At 51.3% G+C, this 19,618-nt stretch overlaps 1 protein-coding gene across 1 annotated transcript; it reads right to left on the reverse strand.

Moving 5' to 3' along the window:
* Positions 1-1,353: 1,353 nt before the first annotated feature.
* TRIM45 (tripartite motif containing 45) lies at positions 1,354-11,423 on the reverse strand. Its single transcript, XM_059823056.1, has 6 exons — positions 11,065-11,423; positions 7,118-7,851; positions 4,866-4,995; positions 2,834-2,948; positions 2,483-2,609; positions 1,354-1,646 (listed from the first exon to the last, which is right to left on the reverse strand). The coding sequence occupies exons 1-6, from the start codon at positions 11,421-11,423 to the stop codon at positions 1,495-1,497; spliced, it is 1,617 nt and encodes a 538-aa protein (XP_059679039.1). The 3' UTR covers positions 1,354-1,494.
* Between the last annotated feature and the right edge of the window lie 8,195 nt (positions 11,424-19,618).

Here is a 19,618-nt window from a genome sequence, read left to right on the forward strand (position 1 = left end):
GGATGATTAATGGAAAGCTATATACAGCATTTGCATAAGGATATCAATCATCTCCTTTGCTGGGAAGAAGAGGTTCCAAAACCGGCTTTGTAAGAGGCATGAACAGCAAATGAGAGTCTTCTAGGTCTGAGCAAGCAAACGGACAGCACAGGTTTCTACTTACAAGCCAGCTATCATCAGCCAGAAGGCAAGAACCAGTCCTTATTGTTGACACTGGAGCAGCATTCCTCTCCCCAAATGACCAACAGTCAGACCTTTGTCCCCACCCCAGCTCCCCAGGCGGCCCCCAGAAACGCGCACCTACTAGCAAGGTTACCCCCAGGGCAGTAGCGTTCCCAGTCTCAATGACCCGAATGTGTTTTGTTCAGGGAGGTATCCAGGGTGTCTGCTTCACCCAGGCAAGCGGCAGGCAGCAATCGGCAGGTTAGCAGTTGCCCTTCCAGGAAAGTGCTTCTTCCTCCTCATCACAGATGCCATTACCCCAACTATGGGTTGGCAGCGCACATACAAGCCCAGAAGATACACCCCCCTCCTCTGTGGAAAATGGGACAAGCTCCCCTTCTAAAAACAGAGCCTTGCCAAGACTGCACCAAGCCAAATCCAGGAGTTTTGCTGAATCCAGTCTCCTGCTGCTGCACTTCCCTAGTTGCCCCAGTTCAGGACACATGCAAACCTGCGCCTATGGCTCCTACCGATGCTCAAACTGTCCCCAAATCTTCCCTCAGTGATCTGGGTGCTCTCCTGGCTCCCATATCACCCCTGGAAGTGCTATGTCCCACACCATCTCCATGGAGAACATACAGACTGGGTGAATGGCATTCTAATTCCTGTTCCAGTCAGTGCCATGGGTTTTCCTTGGATTTCCATCAGATATATTACTAACCTATCTTGCTCTTACTTTGCAGAGAGGGTGTAATGAGACTACAGCTCACTTGGAGAAAACAGAAAGAATTGCAAATGCAACAGCAGCTCCCAGGAGTGCGACTGTGCTACATGCGCACGTCCAAGGCCAGAACCCAGCCACACATCTGATGCGGAAGCAGAAGCCATATTCAGGCTGCCAAGCCTTTCCAAGACACGAACACAAACCCTTTGGAATGTGCCCCAACGAGCAGCTTTGGCCTCTTCAAGAAGGACAGCAGAGATTGTCAATCCTGCAAAATGAGACACATCTTGATCCTCCTGTGAGGTAACTGTTCAGACTGAGTTTCCCCTTAGAGCCTGACCCCACAGGCCTTGAGTCCTTGAAAGTGTAGGCACCAGTACAATGCCCAGAGTTTGCTCCTGTTCAGGCGCAAAACAACTTTGCATACACAGCCCCAGCAGGAATATAAGGCACAATTTTATTTTCCCTCATTCCTTTCTCAGTTCACACCCATCAGGACGTTGTTTTCCGGCAGGGAGGCTATGCAGCGATCGCGGGGATCCTCGTGGTTTGTGCTCACGCAGCAGCCAGCAGCAGTGCCCTGGGTTCACAGGGGCTCACCTGGCTGCTCAGAGCGCCACTGTCCTGAGCAAACTCCTCTGCGAGGTGTCACTGGGTGGCCCACCCAAACACTCTGAGCTCTCCTTCACTTGTCCACAGCACGACCAGTGGTGGCAGCCAGGGTGACCTTTGTGTCCATGGCCACAGCCTTGGTACCCACCTGCAAGAGAAGAGGCACCATCAGCTGAACCGAAAGTGGGCCAGAAAATCCCAGTGTGTCAGCGGCTTTCAGAGAGTGCTTCAGCCCCAGGACTTGTCTAAGACGGGGAGGCACGTGCTGGTGAGAATACAGCTTATTCAAGGCCAAAATTGTCAGGATCCATAAAGAAAGGAGGACAACTGAGGGGGACCTCCCCATTCCAGTCACTGCGGAAAGCTGAAGATTTCCGTCCCCTTGCCTGTTGAGTAATGCAAGACACAGGCCTGCAGAACCCCCTGCCAGCCACTGGTGGCTATGGCCACAGCTAAATGCAGATCAAGCACAGAAAAAGGAAGAGGCTGGTTCTATACTAAAACATGCAAAACGCACAATGATGCATGCAGGTCAAGGACAGGGAAGCTGATTGGGATTAAACAAATAAGGGAGTTGAACTCTCATCCTAAATGAGGAGTGAAGCTTCTCCACTGGACAGCATTGGGCGCTGTGTGACACAGCCCGGAAGCTTCCATCCTGCCAGCACTGGAACAGAAACAGTACAGACGCAGTGCTGCTTAGCCTCACTGAGAAGGGCTGAAAGACGGAGCTGCCCTGCCCCATCCCCTGCAGAGTTGGACCAGATCTCCGTCTATGGGGTGTGCTGCCAAGACCCTTAGCGTGTCCTGCTGCATTTCTCACTGCTGTTGTCCCATCCTACCAGAAAATACGTACACACAGGTTATCACAGGCCCAATACATGTGCAAGGCAGGAGTGTCTACTCACACCTATCTACACTAGGGAGGACCAAATGCAACAAATCTTCCTGACACCAGCAGCATGGGGAAAGCTGAGCACTTACCTGGCATAGTCCCCCCACAGGCACAGCGAGCAGTTTTCTGCCCTCCGCTTGAGCAGAACGTGCAGCAGTGAAACACGCCTTGGTGCTCGCGGAACTTGTTTTTCACCAGCAGAGTGAATGGAGAGCCCTGCAGAAGACAAGCAAGCAGAGAGGCTGCTGCAGTAGATGCTATCAGGTGTTGTGTCTGTGTTTTCACAAAAAGCAACTGGGTGATCCTGTCAGTCACAGATCACTAAGCCCAGTCTTAAACTGCTAAGCGGTAGAGGTAATCCTTAGAAAGATTTAAAGCAAATACTTAGAAAAGAAAACCAGGTAAAGAAGAAGCAGCACAAGAGAAACAAGAAATGCTACCTGTACATGCTGCCCTTTCACACAGACGCAGACTGCATACAAGCCTGGCTCCTCAGGGCTGTAGGAAATATGGTAGGTCCCATCACCGTTATCACACACTGTTGGCTTGACTGCACTACAAACAGAGAGAAGTCCAAGAAGTCAGTGACTGGCAGAAAATTGCTCCACATGTGAACCACTGTTTGGCCTCAATTTGTGGTCAGTCCCTCATCCTCAACCTTGTTCAGCAGCCGCGGGTCTCAAGTGAGCTTAACAGGATGCATGAGCAACGCTCAAGCACTGAGTAGCTTTCACACACACCTGCTAGCAGGAGCTGCAATAGCCATACAAAGGAAGTCACACACAGCTAGCTGCACTGCAAGGATTTGTAGCAACCCTGAGCGCCAAAAGAGCAGAAGATGACAGACAGCACACTTGCAGGTCAGATTATCCCATCAGATAAGAGCCCACAGAAATGGGGTAAATTCACAGCTTCAGAGAGCAGTTACCTCCAGAAGAGCCCATGAATAAGACAGGACATAAACAGGGCAGGTTTGAATCACTTCAACCACTGTCCCAAACGCATTGACCCCCACTCTTCTCTTCGGTGCTCTGAGGAGTTTGAGGTCCCTGCTGGTGAACTCTCCCTTTCCAAAGTGAAGCTCACTGGGTTTCACAAGGAACACTGGTGGACAGAGTGCCAGGGAGAAAGCATCAGCTAGTTACTTAGGGCCTGATTGCCTGCTTCACAGAAAGATGGCAAGAGCTTTCCACAGACAATTATCAGGCAGCTCTGCATAGAGGAAGGTGTTCTTCCTAATCCCTGATAATTAGTCTCTTGTGCCCCACAACAGGACAGTTTACAATCTTCCAGATTTGCAGACTGTATTCCCCACCCCCCGCCATTTCACATCAATTCAGCTGCCTACATCATTTCCTGACATGAACTGTGTGGTGATACTTCATGCTCTTCTGTAGCTGCTGTGCCTCAGTCCAAAGCCAGACAGCTTTCAGCAACGGATGTAGCGACCGCATACGCACAAGAACAAGAAAGTGAGTTAATGTGGCCACAGCGACCTCTACCCCACCAAGCAAAATCCACATAATCCTCATGTGCACACCTTTCTGTGTCGTATGTGCATCTAAGGAAGGAAGGCACATTGGAACGATATTCTTGAATAATGATGCTCTACTGATAAGCAACTGTGCAGCCAGCACTGTTTCTGTACGCCATGTCAACACTTCCCCATAGCACGGAGTTTTTGCAGCCTGTCCCTTTTTTCATCAGGTCATCCCACCAACAGCAGATCCTGGAACAAGTTACAAGATGCTCCAGCTACCTTGTATGTGCTATAAAACAGAATAACTGTTTTTCCTGAGAACTGACCCCCAAGCCCTTCTGCATTTGTGCCTAGCTGCTTTATAGTAACAAGTGCACCCCAGAAACAGTTACAAAATACTTTTTTCTGGGTGGTCATTTTCGTTGTGGAAACACTTGGGGGCTCAAGTGTGGTCTTTCCTGCTTTTGCTAGAAAAGCTCCAAACATGTTGAAGTCCTTCACATTGCAACTACATGAGAAAGCACGATGAAGTTCCGACATAGATTCTTTCTCCAGAACATGAACTAGGCACTGTCAGAGGCTCCTGGGCTTGGTGGACTGCCTGACTCGGGATGGACATTCTGGGGTTGCTATGTTTTACGCTCATTAGGTGTTAACAAAAGCAGGAGCCCTGGGTGTCTACTGGTAGGGGTGGGAAGGAGCAACAGCTCACTCTGACAACGTGTAACACCCGCTGAGAGTTGAATCCTTTAAGAAGTCCCAAATCACTCAAAGAGTCAATACAAATTTGAGCCAACACTATCAAGCTCCACACAGCCAAATACAACCAGTAGGAAGCACCGGTGGGAAGAACAGTAGTGCCTTTTCCCCTGCAGATTCTGACCCACGTGCTGAAGCAAGTCCTCCCACCTGCCCAAACAAGGAGGGTGCCAGGGTAAGGGAGGCAGAAAGGCAAACTCAGTGACTGGGGAGTTCTCCAGTGAAATACCCACCAGTCCCTCTTGTCGTTGTGGGTGATGGTGACCCGCACGGCTTCTCCTCCTCGCCCCATCCGCTCCCCCATGGTGTCATTGCAGAGCAGGGTAAAGCCAGTCAGCTGGTTCTGGCGGGCACTGTGGAGATCTGTAAGGCAGAGGAACAGGACCAGAAAGGATTCAGACCAGTCACGATTGCCACCTCCCACCTATTTTGCAGTGTTGCAGTCCCATCAGAGCACAGCCAGGACTCTGCTCCTGGGGTGGGTGTACAGCTCCTTCCACCCCGTGGTGGGTTGACCCTGGCTGGATGCCAGGTGCCCACCAAAGCCGCTCTACCACTCCCCCTCCTCAGCTGGACAGGGGAGAGAAAACATAATGGAAGGTTTGTAGGTTGAGAGAATGACAGGGAGATCACTCAGCAATTATCGTCATGGGCAACACAGACTCAACTTGGGGAAATTAGTTTAATCTATTACCAATCAAATCAGAGCAGGGTAATGAGAAATAAAAACTAAATCTTAAAACACCTTCCCCCCACCTCTCCCTTCTTCCTGGGCTTAACTTTACTCCCAAATTCTCTACCTCCTCCCCCCACAGTGGTGCAGGGGGACAGGGAATGGGGGTTGCGGTCAGTTCATCACACACTGTTTCTGCTGCTCCTTCCTCCTCAGGGGGAGGACTCCTCACACTCTTCCCCTGCTCCAGCGTGGTGTCCCACCCACGGAGTCAGTCCTCCATGAACTTCTCCAACGTGGGTCCTTCCCACGGGCTGCAGTTCTTCATGAACTGTTCCAGCACGGTCCCTTCCACGGGGCGCAGTCCTTCAGGAACAGACTGCTCCAGCGTGGGGCCCCCACAGGGTCACAAGTCCTGCCAGCAAACCTGCTCCAGCGTGGGCTCCTCTCTCTCTCCATGGGTCCACAGGTCTTGCCCAGGAGCCTGCTCCAGCGTGGGTTTCCCATGGGATCACAGCCTCCTTCGGGCACATCCACCTGCTCTGTTGTGGGGTCCTCCACAGGCTGCAGGTGGATATCTGCTCCACTGTGGACCTCCATGGGCTGCAGGGGCACAGCCTGCCTCACCATGGTCTTCACCATGGGCTGCCGGGGAACCTCTGCTCTGGCGCCTGGAGCACCTCCTCCCCTCCTTCTTCACCGCCCTTGGTGTCTGCAGAGTTGTTTCACTCACATATTCTCACTCTTCTCTCCGGCTGCAATTGCGCAGTTTGGGTTTTTTCCCCCCTTCTCAAATACGTTATCCCAGAGGTGCTACCACCATCACTGATGGACTCAGCCTTGGCCAGCAACAGGTCCATCTCGGAGCCGGCTGGCATTGGCTTTGTTGGACATAGAGTAAGCTTCTAGCAGCTTCTCACAGAAGCCACCCACTACCAAAAACTTGCCACGCAAAACCAATACACACACAGAGGGAAAATTAAAGGTATCACTGGTGCTGGGATATATAAAGATATAGGTGCTGGGAGACGTTGGGCAGGCTTAGCCCGGAGGTCTGTACAGACCAGGGTGGTCTTCCTGCCTGCCCCTCTGAGCCCAGCCAGCATCTTCCCAGCAGGCCTCAAGGTGGCCCATGCAACCAGAAGGGAGGAGGAACAGCACACGGTGCAGTGTGGAGCACCAGAGACTTCAGCACTTACAGTTTGGCATGGAAAGGATCGAACGAGCCCTGGGTCTGTCTCATCTGCCCCGCGCAGGCCATTACTGACCAGACGTGGCTGCGCTCTGTAGGCTGGTCTGAATGTTCTTTGTTTGCTGGCCCTACACCAAGCCCTTAATAAGCAAACATCCATGAAACCATCTATGCCAGTTATTCCCATGGCAATCTCAGCAGAAGCTGCAAGGGGAACTTGCTCAGCCACAGAGGGGATCTGTCACCGGGCGAGCGTCACAGCCTCCCACTGCAGGCACCATCCCCAGGGTAAACTGTGGTCTTTGGTCTATGGGTTGCTCTCCTCACACCACACCCCGTGCTGAGGTCAGTTACATTGCGGAGGGCAGCTCCAGGACACTGTCACATCTGCCTGGGAATAGCTCTCTGTCTCCCTGCCCAGCACAGCTCCTGTAGGCCCTCAGCAAGCAATGCATCCTCTGGCAGGGCTCTACCGTGCCATACCCTTCTGCCCCTAGTCAGTGCCAGGACAGCGGGGAGCCAACAGTGCCCTAAGCTGCATACCACATGGGTACAGAGAACGAGAGGTGACTGCAGGGAGCAGCGCGTTCCCATTCAGCTGTCGTACAGCACCCCATTACCTTCCCCGTGCAGGGTACATCTGGCTGGATCAACCACTTTATTGAGAATGGCCCCAAAAACTTCATAGCCGCAACACTGCCCTGCCCTCTCCTGGGGAGAGAACTGGATCCCGGCGTCCACGCTGGGGTGAGCATTGTAAGCAACGCCGTTCAGCTTCGCCAGCCGGCTCGCCACCACCCCTTTGGTGATAAGGATCTCCAGGTCCGAGCCGCTTGTGAGCAAGCGCTCCGTGAACTCCACGCCTGTCCTCATGTCCAGCAGCAGCTGCTGCAGCTGGGCCTTCTGCAAGTGCAGCAGGTTTTCCTTCTGCACCTTCAAGTCCTCCAGCTGCTTCAGCAGGCGGTCCCTGTGCTCTTCGATCGCTTCCATGTATCCACTGGCAAACAGACAGATCTCTGTGGCCACGGCTTCTGCACGACTGCGGACGGCACTGCCCGTGTCATCAATCTGGCCCAGCACACGCTCTAGGGTACCCACGTGCTGTTGGGTGTTTTTCAGCAGCTCCCGCAGGGCGTCCCCGTGCCTGTGGATGACATTGCCGGTGAAGTCATAGGGGTGCTGCCGGTGCCTGTCTACAACGCAATCCCGGCACACAGGATGGTCACACTGCTCGCAGAACAGCCTTAGCTCCTCTGTGGGATGCGAAGGGCAGAAGAGAGGCTTCCCGGCCTGGCTGCAATCCTTGGTGTTCTCCAGCTCTGTCACAGCATGCGAGGCCGTCTTCTTCTGTCTCCTAGAAGGGAGCAACCACACGTCACTTCATGCATGTTAGATATGAAATGCAAACATCTGAGACCCCTTGCGAATGCCAGTCTGTACAGACTGCAAGTCACAGTGTGTGTCGCTCCCTCCTGTCTCCACTGAAATTCACTCTGCGTGAAGGGACTTGTGGTCTCCTGAGGACAAGGCTCCACACAAAAGAGGACTGCATCTGCAAGCAGCTCATTAGAGGCTGCTCTCAGGCTCCCTGCACGCTGTCAGCACTATTTTCAGACACAAGAATCGTGTGCCCCACCACGGCCACATGCAGACCAGGGAACAGGCTGTCAGGCTGCTACTGCCAGCAGCCCCTTCATGGAGCCTGACAGAAGCGGGATAGTTGCAATTACCCCCAGAGCCCGCTGTGACAAAGGCAGCAGGAGGGCGATGAGCCCTGCAAAGTAAGAGTTTGCAGCAAGTGTCTCAAAACAGTATTGCTCACCGACAGTCACTTCTGGAGAGGAACAGGAGGTGCCAGGCTCCTCAGCCATCAGCCCAATGATTTTCATGAGCTTAAAATTCATCGAGGCAAATGAACTCTAATATCCCTTAGGTGAAAATCTAGTTCAGGCCACTGCCAGAAGACAGCCTGTGGTAAAACATTTAATATTCTGAAAGTCAAACTCCATTTCCGCCTGGCACCAGGTTAGGTCCTGCTCAGACAAGACCAAGAATGGTACACAAAGAACCTGTTAAGACCCAGCCATCCACCATGTCACAGGGCAGCACTGGAGTATTTCCATTTTATGCTATTTTGGACACTGGGAGCTAGTTATTGAGCAGGATGTAAAAGCCTTCTCTCCTTCCTTGTCTCCTGCACTAATGACTTTTGGCAGCTGCCATGGGAGCTCCAAGCCATAAGCAAAGAAACACTCCCAGGACCAAGCTCTGTAGAGTTGCTCTGGCAACACAAAGCAACCTTATCACAGGGCAGAACACGGCCCTTACACTACTCCTTTCGCTTCCCACTGATCTCCCTCGGGTCCAGCACATTTTCAAAGCCTTCTAGCATTATTTGCATAACACCCTTCAGATTCATCACTTCCCTGACTTCAACCTAAGACCTCTCTCGCTTACTCCAAGGAGCACTCAGATCCTTAGAAATCTTCCCTACACACCAGGAAATCATTTCAAAATTGTTTCCTTTGGTCCTTGTTCTGCTCTGCATCAACTAAATCAGGTGCAAGTCTGCAGAGGCTAGTGGGGTGAAAAAACGGTATCAGTAAATTAGGTAGGAAGCAGGTCATCGGGACAAATCTTCTACTGCTTTATACCTCCTGCAGTCATTTCTGTCAGTGCGGAAGGCTGCTATTCAAGGTCTCAGTTTATCACGCTTCAGCAGCTTGCATGGGGTATGAGGTATTAGCTAATCAGAATGGTATGCCGAAAATTACAGCCCCGAGTGGAAAGGTAGCTAAGAGTCTAAGCCATTTTACCACAGGCACCAGTATCTGCAGGGGGGCAGGACAGCAAGGAGTATGCCTCAGTTTGTTCCGGGGAAAGAATTTGCTAATGAAGCGGAAAGGAGCAGCAAACATGGAGGGAATAGGCTGAGCTGATTAACCCAAGCTAAGAGGCTTCCCTGGCTAGTGCTACGGGGTGCTTTTCTGACCCTGCCCGTCTCCTCCTTGCTTCAGAAGGCTATTCAGACTTCCTAACCACTTTTCTTCCATCGTGCTGCCTGTCCTCCAGCCTGCTCACAGGCTACTGTGGTCGCCTCCTCTTCAACTCCTACCTCTGTTGCAGTCACCTCTTCTTCCTGCCTTACTGACATGACCCTCTCTGAGGTACACAGCTCTCTTCCGCTATCACTTCTTCAGTTTTCCCGTATTCTGACGGAACTAAACCCTGCAACATCAGGCACACTGCAAAGCAATAGCGTTAACTGCTGTAGGCTCCCGGCCTCACAGAAATGCTGAAAATGCACAGAAGATACATGGACACAACAGCTAAGAGGCAAGCACCTCGGTCGATCATCAGGAGGTAGCAACCAGGCTAGTGTCAGGGCTTCCACTTACCTCCTTTCACTTCGCCTAAGGGTGCCTTTGCACATATACACAGTAAACGTTTCTGGAGGTGGAGGGAGGCAGACTACACAGAATCACAGAACCACTAAGGTTGGAAAAGACCTGTAAGATCATCAAGTCCAACCAAAAAAAAAAAAAAAAAAAAACCACCACACCCCACAAAACAACAACAAACCACAACACACCAAAAACCAACCCACCCAACACCACACAGCTCCATGCCCATCAAGCTACATGCAACAATGCCACATCCACACGCTCCTTGAATACCTCCAGGGAGGGTGACTCTACCACCTCCCTGGGCAGCCTATTCCAATGTTTCACTACTCTCTCAGTAAAGAACTTTTTCCTAATATCCAGCCTAAACCTCCCCTGGCGCAACTTGAGGATGTTTCCTCTTGTCCTGTCACTAGTCACTTGGGAGAAGAGACCAACACCCACCTCTCTGCAACCCCCTTTGAGGTAGTTGTAGAGAGCGATGAGGTCTCCCCTCAGCCTCCTCTTCTCCAGACTGAACAACCCCAGCTCCCTCAGCCGCTCCTCATAAGACTTGTGTTCCAGACCCCTCACCAGCTCCGTCGCCCTTCTCTGGACACGCTCCAGCACCTCAAGGTCTTTCTTGTAGTGAGGGGCCCAAAACTGAACACAGTATTCGAGGTGCGGCCTCACCAGCGCCGAGTACAGAGTAGCAGCTTAATTTCCCCATCTTCCCTTGGGAAACGTGCTTTCTCCACAGCAGGACAGCACAACACGCGAGGCTCTCGTCCCGCTAGTGCTCTGCCCACAGCCACGCCTGTGGTCTCCCCGCCAGCGACGCTAAACCGAGATGCAGACCAGCAAGCGGGCACCGGCAAAGGGCCGGGCACCGCCACGGGCAAAGGGCGGCCTGATCTTGGAGGTAAGGGCCTCCACCGAAAAGGGCTGACGGCCCTACCGCCAGCAGCTTGCTGGTGCCCACCCGAGTACTGAGCACCCTCTGAGGAGGATGAAAACCCGGCAGGGACTGAACGCACTGTTGGACGCGCGGGTTTACCGCCTTGGCTGGCTCTGCCTGGGCCCCCGCCCGCTGCGCCCACCCACAGGCTGCCCGCCGGCAGCCCGCCAGGGGAAGGCCGCCCCACGCACGCCGTGGCCCGGCCGGGCCTCGCCGCCCCCCTCACCTGTGGGCCTGGCAGCAGAAGAGGCAGAGGTCGGCCCCGCAGGTCAGGCAGCGCCTCACGGCCGCCCCGTCGGCGCAGAGGTCGCAGCCCGCCGCCGCCGCCGCCCCGCCGCGGCTCAGCGCCAGGTAGTCGGGGGTGAGCTGGCCCACGCCGCCGGGCGGCAGCGCCACCTCGGCCTCGCACACCGGGCAGAGGACGCTGAGGGCGGCGGCCCGCCCCGGCTGCCCCAGCGGCCCGAGCCGCCGCAGGCAGGGCGCGCACAGGGAGTGCAGGCAGGGCAACAGCCGCGGCGAGAGGCAGGGCTGGGCGCAGACCGGGCAGCGCGGCCCGGAGGACACGCCGGCCGCCCCGCCGAGCATCCCGCCCCGGCCGCTAACGGCCCGCCGCCGCGCGCCGCCCCCGCGCGCCGGGCCTCGCGCCGCCCCCGGCCGTTGGGCGCGGGCTGCCCCGTTGCCAGGGGCGACGGCGCGTGGCGGGTCTCTCGCCCCGCCGCAGCCCGCCCCTGTGAGAGGCGCCGCCGCCGCGGTGTGAGGGGCGGCCGGGGGACTCCTCCTCCGGGACGGGGCAGGCGGAGGCGGGCAGAGGGGGCCCGACGGCCCGCTTCCCCCTCGCCGCCTCACGAAGAGCCTCTCCAGCCGCTCTGACAGCTCCTCTCTTGTCCCGGCCGGTCCTCTGGGAAACGGCCGCCTTCCCCACCCTGCCCTGGGTAGATTTTGTGTTTCCAGTTCTGCCAGCTCCAAACCTCACCACCTGACGAGCCTGCTCTGCAGGCAGCCTCCGAGTGGCCTATGCAGTTGGTCTTCCCAGGCCCGGTTGCCTTCAGGCGTTCGTAGTTTTTCCTTCTGGTCACCGGAGAACTTGCCGAGGAGCCGAGGAGCAGTATCAGCGAAGCTCGAGTAGAAATAACGCAACACAGCCAGGCTCCTGCCCACCGAGACCGGCCGGTGACTGTGTTGATTCACTTCGCTTGGGAATTACGGATATTGTAGAAGGCAGGCTTTGAAATCAGAACGTCAGTGAAGTCCCACGTGAAGCTCCTTGGACCTTCATGGTATCTACACGATTGCTTTTATCAGTCTGATCTGTAAGCTCCTCAAAGACTGAAATCAGATTATTTTGCTCTTTTCTATAAAACCATGTTGACTAGCAGTAATGACGCTCACATAACGTGCTGCATCCAGCCCTCAGGGACTGAACTTTGTACCAGCTTCTCCATTAGTTTGCCTAGGACCGTGGCTATCTTACCTGCCCTGTCCTGCTGGCCCTTTTGCATACCGACGTGACATGAAAAACGTTTGAGACTTCTGGATTTTAAGTTCCGTAACTTGTATTAAAAATCAACAAGCGAGCGAGATCTCCAGTCAGTTCTTTTTTAGGACTGCTGAGTGCAAATTATCGAAACCTGATCTGTAAATACTTAACATCCGTTAACATCCCTCTGATGCATAATGGCTTGACAAAGACATCACCTTCTTTGTGCAATACGCTCAAACATTTCTGTGTCTTTTATGTTGCACTATGAGATCAAGGTTTTAGATCAGGATCAGGTGTGTACAACCTTGAAGCTGATAAAAAAGAAAGATGTTCTAGCAGCCTCCTTCGGGTTAACTATTAGTGAGTGAAGTGGTTGCTGCAGAGGTTAGAGAGGATAAAAGTTGCAGTAATTGTGAGACAAGATTACTTGATAACGATATTAGACATCGTGGCAGAGAGGAAAGACCGGTTCCTTTAATCATGCTGGTGGAAGGAATAGCAAATGACACTGTAAGTGTGGGTGTGGGAAGAAAACAGAAGAAGAATCATAACGTTGCCCTTGCACAGAAAAGGCGAGCTCCCTAGAGAATGGCAGCGTCTTCCATCGCTGCAGAGAGATGGTGAAATAAGCTGTGGCCTGGCGCCCTGGGAATATCTTCAGGAAATATATTGGGCTGCAAAGTACGGCAAGAATTGGATTGGGAGGCCCTCTCCCATCTCAGATTACTCAGACTTTGCTTTGTAACTGGACAAAATGTAAGGATAAAAAAAAGAACGTGTTAACTTATAAACACTGATGGGCAATAAAAAACAAAATACAAAAATGAAACAATGGAAATGTGTCATTAAAATTACTCTAAGCAATAATGTTTTCCTTTTGCCGCATTTCAGGAGAGTTGATGGAGGGCTAATTAGCCCCATTTGACCCAAGATTTACTTGAAATGGGAGTCCTCTTCAAACTGGTTTTCCTGCTCCTATTGTTAAGGGTGTCTATCATAGCCTCTCAGGGTACTTGCTCTGGGTGACCTGTTCTTTCCCTACTGCACTTTCCCTGCCAGCTCCTTCCTCTTTTTCCTGTTTATTTGCTTCTCGTTTCCTACCATTAAGCACTGGATCATCACACAGAGACATGAAAGAGCTGATGGTTTCCTTCCCCCTTCCCTTCGAGGACTCTTGACTAATACTTCTATCGTATTTGGTAATTAGCCCATTCTGGGGACAGCTTTATGCTGCTTTCCTGTTTATATTTTTCTGAAGAAATATTGGTAAAACTTTTTATATCACGTACCAGAAAATCTTTAAAGCCTAATTTCCTTCCTAGACTCTTTGTGAGTAGTGTGGGTATAAACCATTCGTCACATTTGGAATGGGATGCCTCCTGCTTCCCTGTCCCTGCCTGTTAATTTTAAGGAGCTGTTTCTGGATATCCTGCCTTAAGAAATGAAAAGGTGGTGAAGCCAAAGCCATTAGTGAACAGGACAGCGAGGAGCAGACCTGCAACACCCGGGCTTGCGGAAAAGTCCAAGACGAGCGATGATAAAAAAGAACCTCTGAAAGTCTTTCAGAAAGAAATTATTAGAGATCTTGTTGACAGAAAACAGGGAACCTGTCAAAGTGCCGTGGCCTGGGTTAACAGCAGCCAGAGGAAGGTGGAAAATGGCTTATTTGGGGAGTTTATGAGGAAAAGAGAAGTGGAATAGACAGTTGGCTGCTTTCCAGTTGACCAGCAAGTCCAGTTTTGCTGTGGATTTGTCAGCCCTAGGAGCTACTGTGTTTCAGAGACTTCTTGGAATGTGGCAGAGGTGCCAGGCTGGTCTTCTGGGAGTACCTGACCCATCATTACTTATTTCCATCCAACTGTTTTGTGGTGTCTATTCCCCAGCCACCCAGCTAACAGCTCTTCCCGTTTATATCAACCTCACCTAGAAAATCCAACAAAGTATTTACAAACCATCTCCCAACCTAGGCAGAATCTCGTCCTCATTCAGCTAAACGTGCATTTAAAATTATGTGGCATTTGATTGGTGGGAGGAACGTTTCCGTACTGTTCTTTCGGCTTCTGATCCAAAAGTCAATTATTATCAGTCTATTTACCGAGGCACAGAGGCTGGCGTCTTCCCCAGCCCTCACTTTCTGCACCCAGCCTGATGCCCAAGGGCTCTCAGAGCGTCAGCACCCACATTTGCCCCACTTGAGGCCAGCCAGAGCTTGGGCATTTCCCACATCCTGGGAGCCGCGGGAGCCCAGGATGCTCGGGTCCATCCCAGAAGGATGCCACCCCCAGCCCAGCTGCCTTCATTAGCTGCGTGGTACAGTTGTGAGAGCAGGTGGGACAGGAGGGTGGCAGGCTCAGGCAGAACAGGCATAGCCATGCCGATGAGTGAAGCCGCCTCTCTCTCTCCTTACGCCTCTGCTTGTCCAAGCCTGCCCTCAGCACAAGGTGCGAAGCAAGTTTAGATCTGGCAACAGGCTCACGGCTGGGTATGAAGTGTAAAGTAGATGTCATTAATGTGCTCTCTGCGAACGAGACCCTCCCCTGGCTCCAGGTTTTGTACGTACAGCGTCTCAAACACAGTTTTTGTGTCTAGTTATAAAGAAAATGCCTTCGGTTGGGTTCACGTGCCCCTATCTCAGCCCAAACTTCTAGGTTGAGTTTGCATCTCCTTTGACTCCTGCAGCAGTCTAGCTACTGGACAGTGCCCTGTAACTCATGGGGCCACACAACTGTCGCTTCTTCCTTCTTCTCTATCAGGTGGCAAAGGTCACTCCCATCAGAGATGAAGGAGCAGGACCGCTCTCCAACGTGGCAGAATCAAGCTGCATTGAACAAGTCTGCCTTTGGAAAAGGAGGTGCCAGTTGTCCTTTGCCTGTGCTGGGCCCGGAGGGCACACAAGCACATTGCTCCAGGCCAAGGCCCAGGTGACACAGTTTCTGCAAGCTGACGGCAGGGGGAAATGTGACAGCTCCTGCAGGAGGACAACACCGATCCCCTGCTTGGGGACACCGCGTGGGATGGAGAGGGAGGACTTCTGCCCTGGGATCGCCTACAGACTTTCTACAAGGCATTTCTGGGGGTACGCACTCTTTGGAGAAACACCTTCACTACCAAACATCTCCCCTAATGCATATGCTCATATACTCTCCTTTAAAATTCCTAGTAGCTTTTTCTCTTCAGGCTGGCGTTGAGCTTAAGGGACTAAACTAAGCTGAAACTCAAGAGACCTCATTTAACGTAAGCCCAAGTCCCTTTGTTTTCATGCCGGCCTCTGAAGTACATTCCCGTAAGCTGCTGTCACACATCAAACCCACGCTCCAGCAGAAGGAGAGGTGAAGGAAGAAGGCAGCAAAACAGCACACCTGGCAGACTAAACCTGGGTTGCTCACTGACTAATGGAAGAGGCACAAACACTGCATGCAGGTGCTTGGCTTGACCCTGAAATAGCAAACTGGAAGTGGATAGGGTAGAGAGATCTGGTAACACACGAAACACAGAAAGAAAGCAGCAAAAGAGATGGGTGGATCTCTCTTGTCCTCCAGATTTGCAACAGGAAACACGGAGTTCGAGGTGGTCGAGCAATATCCCTTTCAGTTGGCAGCGGTTCTTTGAAGACAAAAGCAGCTGCAGCTAAAAACCCAGGAACGCTGGCTTTGTGCAGACTCACCCTCGCTGTGGCTTCTGACCAGACATTCTTGCTTTCCCCTCCTCCCTGCAGCTTTCCAGCCACCTGCTGCCACTTGCAGCTTTCTGCTGCTATATATATTCTTTTTAATCCCTTCTGAATGCTGCCTATGTTTTTTGAAGGGAAGATGAAACTGGATGGTTTTTTTAAGCCAGGTTTTCTAAGGAAGCAAGTTTTATGAGATCTGTCAGGACAGTAACCTTTTTTACCTCCCCTTCAGCTGTATTTGAGACAGGGGAAGTGATCTGAAAGACTTTAAGTTTCTACACGCAAAAGAAGATTGATAAATAAGACATTTAATACTCATACTGAGAAAACAATGGAGCCACTCGTCTTTCCCTTTGCTGCCAGGGCCATGAGAGACAGGAGGATATTACAGTAGGATATTACATGGGGATGCAGCTATTATGGTGGTGGCAGGGAGCAACTGGAGAAATTGGGTAGCACTTGAGAAAAACAGACTGAATTAGTTCTGCTGCTCACAGAGCAGCTACAAATCGTATGATTGAGGCATGAGAGGGGAGAATAGATCCTGCAGCAGAGAATGTCTGTGGGGCAAGCACATAATATCAGAATGTGCTTTCCAGTGGGGTCATGGAGACAGCATCCCAAGACCAGTATGGCATCCCCACCTGCAGCACCCTTTCGCCTGGCCCACAGGCCGAGCACAGCCTCCCTGTGTGCGCAGAGGGAAGGGTGTCAGAACAGGACTTTCCCTGCAGCACCAGAAACAAAAACCTGGCCTTGCTGCGGGGAACTCATTTAGATGAGGTTTGTGGTCAGTATGAGACCTGCAAAGCAATATTTTTATGCATACATCTGTGAGTATATATATAAAAAAATATATAAAATCTGACTGCCTGAAGGAAACTGCAACAGGTTTGCAGGAGAACTAGCTTCCTGCAGGAGCAGATGTCAATCTAATGAGAGTCAGCATTTTGTTTCAGACAGGTCCAGGCCAGCCGCAGCTGTGCAGGGCAGGCCAGCCTGCTTAATACATTTGTTCCCAGGCAGGAAAGCTTGAGCTGGCGAGCATGCCTCTGCTTTCAGCATAGCTCTCCTGCTCCCTTATTTGCTTGACTTGCCCCAGGCTCTTCTTCCCTCATTCACCCAGCTCCTTTCCTGTGCCTAACACATTGCACCCGATCCTGTTTACTTTGTTGGCCAGAAAGCAGAACTGCACAGGGCAGGGGCAACCCAAACTCTCTCGCTTTCCTCACTCTGTTGCTATTCAGACCTTCTGCTGGGGGGAAAAAAAAAAAAGAAGACAGAGGAAGACAAGTACTAAGGTTTTTACTCGGGCGTTCCAGCAAGAATTTGAGCCACTTTGGATCACCTCTCCACTCTAAGATGGCTCTTCCTAAGCACCTTACTCCCTATTCCTATTTCAGAAACTCACTCAGGTGCTGCACAGGGGAGTACAGAGGAGGCACAGACAGACACTCGCAGACAAATGGGTCTTTTTGCCTTTTTTTAAGCTTCTGCTGAAACGATGCCTGGCAAGCTCGCCAGGCTGAAAAGAGGCACTTGCCCTTTTCCTCTTTGGTACTTTCTCAGTTGCACCCAGAAGTTCTCAAGAAGACAGGACTAGACAGGAGCTTGCAAACTACTATGATTAATGGTGAAGTAACTGTACTCCACAGCCTGGGGCAGGGGACCAGGGGCAAGCCCTGGCCCTGGCAGGTCTTCAGTTCAGCTCCACCCCACCCAGAGCTGGAGGTCCCCTTCTCTGCAGCAAATGACGACTACGGAGAGTTAGAAACGCCTTGGCTGTAATCTGGAGTCAGGCACTTGTTCTGTGTGCTGCCTTTTCCTGCCTGCCCCGCTCCTTCTTACTACTTGCCCGGAGAACTGCTGGGTTTGAAGTAAAGGGTGAGAATCACCTGTGTTTTCTGTGCTCAGAGAAAACACTCCCGAGGCAATGCACTTACTTAGATATGCAAGAACTGAAATACAAGGAATGCATATATTAATTCTTTTATCTGCCTGCTATTAGCATGGGAAAAATACTCTCTTCAGAGACTTCCATGTTCGTCTTCCACATTATACAAAGACCGCCCCCATTAAGTACCCCTGTGTTCAGGGGCCACAGAAGGGAAGACAAAAGAACAGGAGGCTTGTGAATCCTGCCATGGGACAGGACCACATACAAGACAGCTGTCAGGTTGGGGTGTGCTCACCTAAACAGCAGAAACGTAAATATTATGAGGATTTCCTTGATCAAAACTTGTGCTTCTGAAGAGCAGAGGTGACCCAGGGCCGCTTGGTCTTGCATCCACTCAGGGGCACATCTTTCACAGTCCTGGGGTACCATACCTCTGAGACCAGCCCAAGGGTGAGGCAGTAATGTGCTGGGACTAGGAAATGTGGAATTTTCCAGAACTTGCTCTGTGCCTCAGTTTCCCCAGCTAGAAAAACTGGATAAGAATACTTTTATGGAGATCTCAAGTTTTTAGATATCAAACACTATGTAAAATGCCAAACATGCATCACTCAAAGGGACATCTTTAATATGTGAAAAACGATTCCCATGCCTCTTCCCAAAGAGACTATCCTGGCACACAACTGCAATTTCAAAACAGCAAAGCTGGGGCTGCAGCAGCTGCATACCTCCCAGCCAACCTGTGCATCCTTATTTTCTCTAAGGTGTCAGTTTTGGGGTTGCTTTTTTTCCCTCTCTGTATCCAGATTTGTTCTGTTTATCTCATTCCACATTTAGGGTTTTGCAGACCCGGAAAGGCCCTGCAGATTGGGCAGTGACACTTGTGTTTCCCTTATTATGTAAAACTCCTTATGTCTTGCGTTCTTACAGAAACAAGTCGCAGATAAAAACACCCCGAACTTTGGCAAAAGCAAGGCACTCGGATACCATGGGGTTTAATTAGCCTCAGGCATTTAAATTTATTGCACTATACAAAAATTTCAGCCTTAGAAAAAGTATTGAAAAAAGCTAAAATAAATAAAGCAGCAAATTTTGATTAATGCATTAAACTGATTAACCATCTAAATATTCCAATATTCTGGACCTATAGAGCTCTGCACCTTCCTCTCCGTTTTGGTCTAAGCGTGGCTCGAAAAGCACCCTTAAATTAGACCTTATTTTGTCATAGTAGCCTTCCCCTCTCTGTGCCGTAATCACAGAGGTTCTACAGGCTGTAAAAGAGACCTCTTCCTTTCCATGTCACCTCAGACCTGTAGGGCTACATCATTATCGTTAGGGGTGGTCATCTTAACACTCACCGAGACAACGTGAATCAACTGTGCCAGATTACCGCCTTGATGGAGTCGGCAATTCTGAATAGCTAAAGGTTTCAGAGGGAATACTCCCATTTGGACTTTTCTGTTTAAAAAGCGCTTATGGACTTTGCATGTCCTCCTAAAGCCTAATGTAAAACAAAAATTAAAATGTCAGACCTAGAGAATTTTCAGTTTCCCTCCAGAAACTGGAACAAGTGGGTGTAAGCTTAAAAACAGAAAGTAAGATCTGTTTCTGGACTTTACTTCTCAGTATTTATCAACTATTTAATATTTCAAAACCAAAATAAAACCCAAACAAGGCAACACATTGCACAGAGCCTCCTTTCATGTAACTGCAGAAGAATTAATGACTACGAAAGA

Source organism: Gavia stellata, chromosome 1 (genome assembly GCF_030936135.1).
Source record: "Gavia stellata isolate bGavSte3 chromosome 1, bGavSte3.hap2, whole genome shotgun sequence".
NCBI classification, from domain to species: domain Eukaryota; kingdom Metazoa; phylum Chordata; class Aves; order Gaviiformes; family Gaviidae; genus Gavia; species Gavia stellata.